Genomic DNA, 11629 nt, shown 5'->3' with positions numbered 1-11629 from the left:
CCGCCATCGCCGGCGCCGTCGATTCGTCGGAGCCCGCGGCGGTGACTGATCGGGTGTTCATGGACTTCAGCGTGTGCCCTAGCTACTTCCGCTCCGATCGCCCTATCGGGTCGGATCTTGCCGCCTGTCCTGACTCCGAACCGATTGGGCGCGTAGTATTTGGGCTTTATGGCAAGATCCTGCCTCGGACTGTCGCGAATTTCAAAGCGATGTGCGGTTCGGAGGCTTATAAAGGGACCCTCATTCACAAGATTCTAGAGGTTTGCGTACGGATTTTGATTTTAATTAAATTTTTTGGTTATTTTGGAGCGTGGATGGGGTTGCGTTTAGTTTATGCTCTGAGTTCTAGAACTTCTGGTGGTTGTAGTTGGATAAAATTTTGTAAGTTAAATAAGTAAATTTCATGATAAGTTTGGATGGTTGAAGATTTTACATAATCCCTTCTAGTTAAATTAGAAATATTAGCGTCGTAGTTTAAAAAAAATCACTGTAAACTGTTGTCGCATGATGCCTCATTTATGTCTTTATGATTCTTGCTCTTGTAGAGGGCTAATTTTTTCTGTTCTTTTTTTTAACCGATAATTTTCATTGTAGATGTGAAGCAATTTGTCTTTTTAAAAAGATTACATTTGTTTTGTCATTTTAAGGTTAGTGATGTGATTTATAAGCGCTGGAGTTTCTGTTATGCATTCAGGGCCAGTTCTTTGCGGGTGGGCGGCAAGGGAGGAGAGACAAGGGGGAGGTCCGGCCACCATCAAATATAAGTAGGAATACGGAGATTGTTGATCCTAAAGCGTTTCAACTGAAGCATTTGAGACCTGGGACTCTTTCACTGTGTTTGTCCGAGAATGATGATTATGATGAGATCAAGCTTGATCCGGATTATAGGAACGTGGAGTTTTTGGTTACAACTGGACCAGGGCCATGCCCACAGCTTGATAATCAGAACATTGTGTTCGGAACAGTGCTCGAAGGTGAGCGGTTTTAGTTTTTGCTTTTTAGTATTTAGTAGTTTTGATGGAATGACATATTTAAAACGCGGATTTTGTTTCTCTGTCGATGAACTTTTATTGATATAAGAGCAACAATGTATCATCTCAAGAAGAAAAAAAGGGACACCAATTTCCTCTTTAATGTTGTTATTCCAATGAGTATGTGCGTTCTGTCCTCTTTAATATACTGGTAAGCTCCTATAAAATTTTTACTATCTATTTTCTAGACATGTACAGTTTTGGATGAGGAAACCTTTTGTTTAGAAGGTGAGACCACAGTCTTTAGTTACCTTGATTCGTATCTTAAAGTTTTAATTAAATCTTTTTGTTACAATGATGGCTTCCTCTCTTATCAACATCAACCTGCATATTGAATCTCCAAGTTCTATCACTTACTAGATATTAAGCTAGATTCTGTTGGTTGCTATTTGTACCAATTCCCTTCACATTTGGTATTATAATTTATCAAGTTCTTTAATTTTCTTTGAAATTTGAAGACACCAAATATAAAATCTTTTTAACTTTGTACTGACTTAGGATTTTAGATGTTTGGTATTTTGCTACATATCTGTAGAAACTTGTTAGCCTTTTTTTCTAATAATTTAATTTTCTGCTTTGAGTTGCTAATTGGGCTTTTTTCCGCAAAATAATGTTTTACAGCTGTAAGAGTGTTCCATAGTTCTTTATGTTTCCTGTTTGGAGTAGTGCCCAGAGTTTTGTCTGTCAAAGAGTGAGGAAGCAGTGTGTACTGCATTGTTTTAAATATCCCCGACATGGCCCGATATATCCCCCGATATATCCTGTTACAGGACTTGCCGCAACCGATATGGTCTTTAAATATCCTTTACCGCTTTTTTACTATTTTGAGTGATAAATCCCTGATATGGCCGATATATTAGCCGATATGTGGACCAATATATCTTTTTATATAGCTTGTTGCAAAATAATATACCGTGTTTGGAATTTTTGGGCGAGATATCAAGATTTCCCCATTATATCAAATGACATTTTGCCCTAAAAAAAGCAGATCGAATGTTGCAACCTTGCTTTGCACTTTTGTTTATTTTAGAAGGTAGATTAGTGATCCTAAAGATATATTATTCATATTTTGTATGCTTAAATTTCATTACATATGTTGAGATTACATTTTAATGCATTATACTATGTATGCAAACATTCATTATGGCATTCCGATATTTACCACATATCCCCGATATTTCCCCGATATCCGCAATCCGATATTTAATATTGGTCATCCGATATTTTCCCGATATCCGCTATTTAAAACAAGTGTAGGTACTGTACAAGTGTTAAAGAAATAAATTACATACTGTCAGATAAGATTCTTTTTCTGGAGATTGTAGACTCAAGGAAAAAGTAAAGCAAGAAGGGAAATATTCACTAAATTAGAGGCTTTTTAGAAGAGGATTCGTAATTGGGAAGTAGTGTGCAACCATACGCATGTTAGGGTCACTATTTGGCATGAGTACTAATTGCTCATATGTAATATATGTAATTTAGTTGAATGAAGAATCAGGAATATGATCTGTTTAATTATGCAGGCTAGGTAGATCGAACTTTCTTCTTTTCAGCCATAATTAGAGAAGAGTGTACAGGCATATCCATATCATGTTTCCTAGTTAGCAAGAGTACTACTATATGCAATAAATGAAAAAAAGGTTGAATGATGAATCCAATCTATTGATTTGACCCTAGTTAGAGAGAAGCTTCTTTTTTCAACAAAGAGCGTAGCTTGGCTTGAAACTAGGGCCTATGATAATCCAATTCTCTGCTTGACCATTTACTCATTTTCAATAATTCACATTTTAACCTTCAACTTGCATGAATGGGAATGGTACGGAAGCAACTGAGCTTTCAAGTTAGTATTGTAACTTAAGAACTCTTACAATATTTACCCTTGGTTTAAGGAACCTTTCTGTCTGTAATATCTAGAGAATAATTTCTTATCATGCCATATAATTGGGTTCAAGATCAGGGCAGGAAGCACTCTTTGTTGAAAAAAAGAAAATTCATCTAGCTTGCAGAATTAAATAGATTCAATTTTCAATCCAACTTACCTTCAGTATATTTATAACTAAGCTCCCCCCCCCCCCAAAAAAAAAAAAAAAAAAAAAAAAAAAAAACTTGGGAGAGAAAATATAACTTAAATAGGTAGTGATTCTTCTAGCTAGTGGATATGCCAGTGTACACTCACGATTCCTCTCTTAAGAGCTAGAAAATTGTCTCTACATGGACGTGGATTTTCCCGTTAGAGGCTGCTAGTGTGAACTATGGGCTGGTTGTTTGTCTTATCGATATCTCTTCACATAGTTTAATTAAGTTGTTTTGGATGCTCACCCTGTAGCATACGCTTTCCAATTATTGGTTGAAAGAGGGAATAAGTTAGTTGACTGTCCCTATTCTCCTATATCTTCAATGTTTCACTTTCAAGGAAACAAATTCAAATTTAGGATTTTGCAAGTGCTTCCCTCTCCATTTGCAAAATACAAATGACCTGGACTTGTAAACAGTTTCAGTTTGCCAAAACCAGTTAGTTAAGCTACTAGAATTTCGATGTAAAGGAATGAGTTGCTTGACATAATCTTTTTTTCTAGTTTATCCTCTTTCCAAAATGGGTTGCATTTCTCAGTTTTTTATTGGAAAAATTGAATATGCTTGAAGAACACTGGCATTGGTTTAGTGTTGAGAAGTGTAGTTCTTTAAGTAGATACAAATGAACATGGTTGGGTTGCTTCAAAAGGGGCCCTGATTTGGTGGACCACTCAAAATGCAAACACCCTAACGGGTGGTTTGCATGGGGACCAAGTCAGCACTGAGTTGGCTCCCTTGCAGACCAGACGTTAAGTGTGTTCTGTGTTCTAAGTGGTTCAAGAAATCCAAGGCCTTTCCAAGGAATTGCAGATCTGGCTATTGTCTCTTATCAGAGACCTAGAGATAATTATGTGGGCACCTTATTTTCTTTCCTTACCCTTATGTGCATGCCATTTAAGGTTTAACTGTCATGCATTATAACTGGTTGGGGTGCTTCAAAGGAAGGCCAAGCTGTGGATTTTTTTTTTGGGAAATGTCAAGGTGCTTTTTTCCTTGCCCATGATGCGAGCAGGCATTTAGTTCTTGGAACATTTACCAATTTATGGTTGAGATTTTTGTCAGGATCCTTGCAGCTATTTGATCCTGTCAACTTGGTAAAGGTAATAGAAGATAAGCACGGTGAAGATGGTTAATGGGGACCATAAGTGATAATTTCATGGGACTATTATTATACTTTAAGTATCCATTTAGTCACTTAGAATCGTGTTCATGAAAGCATAGACTTGCTACCTAGTTGCCGAGTCTGCAGCAGTAATACAACTTCTCAACCAGCAACGGATAAGTTCTTTGTCTATGTTAGCCCATTAAAAAGCGTCTTCTAGAAGTTGGAAGGTTGTTTTGGTAAAATATGTTTTATATAGGCACAGATCTTTTTTTTTTGCATTAGTTGACTAGATGTAGCATGACGTAGGACTTTTAGCCCAACCAGGGATATCCTTGAGAAGAAAAATATAAGGTGCTACCATATCAGTTATAAACGTAAGTACTAGTTTTTATTTGTTTACTTTAGTGGATTCGGATGTGTTTGAACAACAAAGTAATGAACTTAATGATGGCCAACTCTTTATCCAATAGGAGGGGGACACCTCACTTGTCCCCCCTATTGGTCCTATATTTTGGGTCCTTGGAGAATTTTTCTTTACTTAACCATGTGTGCGTCTGAACATGTTTGATATATTTTGATAGTTGTAGTTTATCTTCAAGATGTTTGAACACATTCTAAATCAAGGGATACTAATATCCATATGTATTATAAAATTATTATGGAAGTGAATTCAGAGTGGACTGTTTGTATTTGTCGGGTGTATACAGCTAACTTAATAGCTTCTACTCTCCTCCCTGTCCTGAGGCAAGAGTTTATTATCATTTAAAAACACTTCCTATCCCTTCACGATATAAGAAATGAGTTGGTTTTAATCCAATGGAGACAGAGGGATGGTTTGAATTTTTAATGAAGAGGAAGGCAAGCTTAAGCCTCTATATTGGGCTGTTTGGATAGCTCAAATACATAGAAGACGCATAGAAAAATATCTGACACACCATGTGCCATTTACTTCTCGGTGAAGATTGACCTAAAACTAACATCGCTGTAACACTCTTACCTAAAAACAAACGCCGATAACACTTTGATCTAAAAACTCACAAATACGGCGACAAGTAGGTCTATCCGGCCGAAAAACATAACTTTGCCATTAGTTTAAGCAAAAATTTAAGAGTATTTTTCATATAGGCCATTAATCACTCATATTTTTTGGATATACCTCCTCAAGTTTTAAAATTTGTAAAAAATTTCTCTCTCCCTCCCTTTCCACCATCTCCTTCCTCCTCCTCACCATCTCCTCCATTCTTTTCTCCTCTTCATCCTCAACCTCCCTCCTCTCTTCCACACACTCTCTCCCCCTCCTCCATATCTCCATCTTATCTCATCCTTTTCTTCTTTCTTCAACCTCACATCTTCATAACTTTCTTTAACTTCCCTTTGAATGTTTGATGTTCGGTCTGAGAGAGAAAAAAGACGTTAGGTTTTCAAGTAGATGTTTAATGTTGGAGACTAGGAGTTGGCAGAGCAAGGGTAGAGAGGGAGTAGGAGAGAGGATTGGGGAGTTGGGAAAAGGAATGGAGGAGATGGTGAATGGAAAAGGTAAGAGTGAGAATATGAGAAAGGAGGGAGAATGAATGGAAGAGAGGATGGAAAGTTGAGAATATGGAGAAGAGAGTGGAGGAGATGATGGGAAGGATGAGGGAGGAGACGGTGCGAAGGGAGGATTTTTTTTAATAAACTTTAAAACATAGAGAGGGAGAAGAGGGGTTAATCCAAATAATATGGGAGACTTAGGAATCTACATGAAAAAATCTATTAATTTTTCGCTTGAAAATTATCTCTAGCAATAGGATAGGTCTGTTTGTCATCATATTTATGAGTTTTTAGGCTAAAGTGTTGTCGGCGTCTGTTCTTAGGCTAGAATGTTAAAGCGGTGTCAGTTTTTTGGTCAGTTTGGTATTTTAGCCATTTTCCTATAATTTTTTTGTTTCTTTGCTTGGTTAGAGCCAAATTATAGGAAATCTACTTTTTAGTTTTCCTGAAAGTAGGCTGACTTTCTCGAAACCATTTTCGAGCATGGGGTAGAAACCTAACGGTTTTTATTGAAAAATAAAAAGGTGGTTCTTTTGAAGCATAATGGTTGTTTTGTAATACTAGTATAGTACACATGCTTTGCACAAGACTATGCTTATTTTGTTTATGTTTTTCAATTTTTTGTTGTTGGCTGCAAAATAATAAAATGACTTGCATAGTAATATAAATTATGAACAATCACAATTTTGTTTAAATGAATAAAGTATATGATAAATCCATGTATAAAGAACTGTATGATTAATTATTACAGTTTGGATAATTATTATAATTTATTCATAATTTGTTAAAATAATTATCATATATTGAATAATTTCTTCTCTTTTAAATATAATAATATTACACATAGCATATTTATAATACTATTAGTAACTATATTTTAATTTAATAATTAGTTTATTGTACTATTATTAAATAATTTAATAAATTGTATAATTACTAAATTAATTTAAAAATGCTATTAAAATCATTATACTATTAATATTATTACAATTATAATAAATACAAATTGTTTTTCATACTATTATCATACTTTTAAGAGGCTAATAAGATGAAAGATAACAGGTAGTTCTCCATAAGAGGTGAAACCCAAAGGCACAAGACATGAGCCTAATGAATTTTTCTTATTTTAAAATTTTCTAGAATTTTAAATATTAAGTGAATATTAATTAGGGACAATTTTCAAATTTTCTATGAAATAACATACTTAAATAATAAAATAATAGTGTGACCACAGCTTTCAAAAAAGTGAGGAAATGCATAATTAACAAGAGGTTATAATATATAATTAATGAATTATTAATTACAACCAATGACATATTTGAGAATTATCAAACCTAGAAGGGTAAAAATGGAAATCAAAAGTTTTGACAAGACAATCCTCTTTTATATGTTGTATAGATTAAGTGGTTTGTTTTTTACTTTTCTCTTCACATTCCAAGCAACTGAAAGAGTTGAAATCCATTTCCAGAGTGGTTTACAACATTAAAAACAACAAAATTAGTTTTTTTATGGAAACTATACAAACCTTTTCCATACCATGGATTCCTTTTTCTATGTTTGTAGGAAAATAACCAAACAACATATATGTGGATGTTCTTCTATTTGGTAGGAATTTTGGAGCATATTTATGCTGAGAAGATTACTTATAGCGAGCAGAATCTTGTATTATGTTCATCCACCCTCGGAAAAAGTCAAATACGCTAAACCCCTCAAAGCTCAAAGACTTGTTCATTTACCTCACAAATACTTTCCAGCTCATCATCTCATTTTTCTTCCCTTTTTACCCTTTTGTCCTTATCTTCTCATTCTTTTATCTTCTTCCTCTCACCCAAAAAAAGAGGCATCAATGGCGCCACTCCTTCAACTTCATTGACCTCATCTTAAGGAAATTATCAAATAGCTTCGACCTTGCAGAAGAGAGAGCCACTGTCACCTAAGGAAATCGTTGGCGAGAGGGGCAGTTGATGAGGGAAAGTAAAGTGGGATATCACTCGGAGAACTTTTAGTTGGGGTTTTTATTAGACTGATAATGGGCCCAACCAAGTGAGATTGGATTTTGGATTTGGGCTGTCCATTCTGAAGATAGGCCAAAATTAGATAAAACAATAATTGAAAACTTTAATTCCCCGCCCCCCCATCAGCCTTCTTTTTGGGGTGAGAGGAGGAAGAAGATGAAAGAAAGAGAAGATGAGGACAAAAGGGTAAAAAGGGAAGAGAAAAGAGCTGATGAGCTTGAAAGTCTTTGTAAAAAGGTAAATGAACAAGTCTTTAAATCTGAGGGGTTTTGGCCTTTGGGGATTCGAATTTTACGAAGGGTGTAGGTGAAGAAATTTCAAGATTTAGCTTGCTATAAGCAATTTTCTCATTTATTTTTTATACTAAATTGATTTCTAGGATGATTGACAGCATAAGGAAGTATGTAGAGCATGTTCTTTTACAACCACTAGATGGGATGCCATATTGTTAAAAGCCTTTTTTGTGGGACAAATGCCTTTATCAAGGCTACTTCGTGAGCTTTATGAGTCGGTTTTTGCATAAAACTCGGACTGCATATAAGATGTTCTAAGTGTTTTACTATATCTAGGGATCTCATAAAGATCGTTTAATCTAGTCCAGGAGATGGTGACTTACATTGTCTCAAGAGTAAAGGATACCTTGATTGGACCTCATGCATTGACCAGAATCGAACCTATCTATAATTACCGGTTATAGGTAGAACATAATGGTATGATTATAACTGGATCAATCCATCTTACACAGGGCTGCTTAAGGTCAAGGCACTAGATCCGATTGACCTAACTTGACCCGACTATTATTCTGCACAAGAAGTCTTTGTTGTTCCTAGCGGCAAGTACCGTAGTCAATCAATGTGGAAAATAACATCCATAATCCTCTTTGTAAATAAAGTAAGGATAATTATGGTCATTGGTAAAACAAGGCGACATATTGAATTAAATAATTGAATCTCATGAAATATTAACCACATTTCTCATCTTTCTCCTTGAAACTTTTAAAAAACCCACAAAGTTAATACACGCTTCACTTTCTATTAATCCTTCAACATTTCCATTCTAGACAAATTCCCTATACAAATGAAATCCAACTCTACTCACTCTAGTTAAGACCAAAGGTCTTATGAGTATAGTATCAACTTGTCATGGGTTGGAAACAAAGTTATGCTTTGCTCATTTATAACAGAGAACTACAGTAATAGAGGAGTCCTGAGAATTGCAAATGGACGAATTATTTTACTCTGTAATATAGTTTTGTCTGCTAGTGATTGCATGAAGAAGCTAGCCAAAAAGGGATCCAATACATAGTATTATAGATTTTGGAGACCAAAATTATGTCTCTCTAGCGGATAATACTTGTATTATTGGCTCCATTTGCAATCCTTGAGAGTTCTCTGTAAGTCATAGTTCTTTGTTTGTCGTGAATGAGTAGGGGCATATCTGTATTTCCACTTTTAGAGCCAAAAATGTTTGGCTCTACTCGAAAGAGCTTAGTTGCTGTTGACGGGATCCAATACATTGTATTACAGATTTTGGAGACCAGATTTATGCGTCTCTAGCGGATAATACTTGTATTAGAAGCTCCGTTTTGCAATCCCTGAGAATTCTCTAATGTTATAGTTCTTTGTTTGTTGTGAATGAGTAGAACATATCCATATTTTCGCTTTCAAAGCCATTGTGGATTTCATTTGTATGTGAAATTTTATCTAATGAAATGAATGAAGGATGTACAAAAAGTGAGAAAATTTGGGTTAATATTTCATTATATATTTGGGTTAATATTTCATTATATTCAACTATTTAATTCATTGACTAAAGCTCCCTGAAGCTCGATCCTGGGAACACCATGTATAAAAAAAAATATGTGGTTGTAGGAAGGGAGTGAACTAAAGGGTGTTTAGAGGACAGCATCTTATAATTTCTTTTACCTGTTACAGTTTATAATTTCTTTTGCAACTAAATAATGCTTTTAAGGGTGCTCTAAACTCCCAGCATGCCTTCTCACTTTTTTGGGTTCGCTTTAGCCAAGTTATAATCCTTATTCTTATCCTACGCTGGAATCAAGTACAAGTTGGGATTTCTATTTGTTATGTTCAGTCTTTCACTGTTGAAACTGGATTTTTATTGCTGTTGACAACATTCGTTTCAGGAATGGATGTTGTCACTGCGATCGCTGCAATCCCAACTTATATACCGGCTGAAAGGATTCGTCTGTTCAATGATTTTGCCGAGTTCATTGGGGACGAGAGAGCTCAGACAGCTCGTACTATGTGGAACAAACCTCTCAAGACGATCTACATCAGCGACTGTGGAGAGCTCAAAGTCGCGAAACCATCCCTTACCCCAAGTCTACCTTAACTCTGGGCCATTGATGATCTAATTTATAAGCTTATTTTGTACTGCATTGCTTCTTCCAGAACTTGTATCTTGTTGAGTTGCTTACAATTGCTGGATTTTTCATCCGTAAGATGATGCGTATAGCTTGTCACACTAAAACTTTCTCAAAACACTTGACTGCAGAAGAAAATAGTGTTTTGACCATTTTATCCATTGTTTTATGTCCTTCCTTCCACTTTATTTAGAGGGTGTTGAGGACTTTTTGATACTTTTAAGCTAAGCTGTCTTTGGCTTTTGGTTATCTTTAGCTCTTAATAACGACTTATAACATTGTGTGGGTAGAAAAGTCATTTGTTTGGTCAAATTTAAATATTTTTTGTAGCATATAAACTATGCTATTGTTTGGTGTTTTTTTTTTTGAATTTTATGATAAAGTTTTTATAATGTTTGTATGGGTAGAAAAGATGAGTTTTTTTCCCCCGAAAGTTGGATGGTCTTAATTTTTTTTAAATATTGAGCTTAAAAGCTATTTAAGATGCCGCCAAACATATAGATAGGAAAAGTGAAGTTACTCTGATCAAAATACGAGCTTCCTAAAACACCCTCCAAAGTATTGACCGGTTGATTTGCAGTAATTAAAAAGATCACCTTGAATGGAAGTAAAGTTAATGTAGCCTGAAACCAAAGGAGTAACATAATTGGGCAAAGTCACTCTGTTATTTCCATTCAGTTCAATAAATAATTTCACCATGATTAACATGTCTTAAAAATTAACTAATAGAATAACCATCATTTGGTACTGGTGCTTAGATTCAAACCTCCTTAATTTAGTCTGATAAGAAAACTCCTTTAATTTAGTTTTAGGACAGGATAAATGAAATTTAAAGGAAATAATAATAATAATAATAATTAAGTATGTGAGAAAAATTGGCAACATAGAGAGATTTTTAGAGGAAGTGTATTGTGAAAGGATTTTCATTTCTAAGAATTGTTTCGAATACGGGCAAAAAGTGATCAAGAACAATCATTTCCAATAATTGATCTCTAAACGATTTCATACCTACCATCATACAAAACGTTAGAAGACATCACAATATACATTTTCAAACATTTCCAACAATTCCAGACCGATGGGAACTATTAAAAACAAAAAGACAAAAAGTAAAAAAAAAAATTCCATTCCACAGGAATTATTAAAAACAAAAAGATAAAAAGTAAATAAAATAAAATCCGACCTGCCGGATTCGAACCAGCGACCTAAGGATTAATCTGCGGAAAACTACAGTCCTCCGCTCTACCAACTGAGCTAAGGTCGGAAGGTGTTAGACCCGAGTCTTCAAATTAAAATAAACGATAACATGTATTTGATTAATAAAGAGTTCATATAGAACCTAGGACTTAGTTCTCGAAAGGCTAAATTATCAGATTGTTATTAAAAATAATTCCGGCGATGATAAAAAATAATTCCAGCAATGATAAGGTATTTAAACTTTCACGACGTGACAAAGTAACCTAAAAATAAATTTTTCATCAACCAATCA

The 11629-nt window shown here is 34.9% G+C and overlaps 1 protein-coding gene and 1 non-coding gene across 2 annotated transcripts; one reads left to right on the top strand and one right to left on the bottom strand.

The window, feature by feature from the left end:
* LOC109842574 (peptidyl-prolyl cis-trans isomerase CYP28, chloroplastic) lies at nucleotides 6-10348 on the top strand (the record flags this gene model as incomplete). The annotated part of the gene is made up of 3 exons (XM_020411434.1): nucleotides 6-260; nucleotides 695-974; nucleotides 9901-10348. Coding segments are annotated over 3 exons (744 nt in total), but the record flags the coding sequence as incomplete, so codon positions are not given.
* TRNAY-GUA lies at nucleotides 11318-11404 on the bottom strand. Its single transcript is given in 2 exon segments — nucleotides 11318-11353; nucleotides 11368-11404. It is a non-coding gene; the product is annotated as a tRNA-Tyr (tRNA).

Source organism: Asparagus officinalis, chromosome 5 (genome assembly GCF_001876935.1).
Source record: "Asparagus officinalis chromosome 5, Aspof.V1, whole genome shotgun sequence".
NCBI classification, from domain to species: Eukaryota; Viridiplantae; Streptophyta; class Magnoliopsida; order Asparagales; family Asparagaceae; genus Asparagus; species Asparagus officinalis.
Note: the sequence above shows the minus strand (reverse complement) of the source record. Positions and strands in the feature narration are given on the sequence as shown.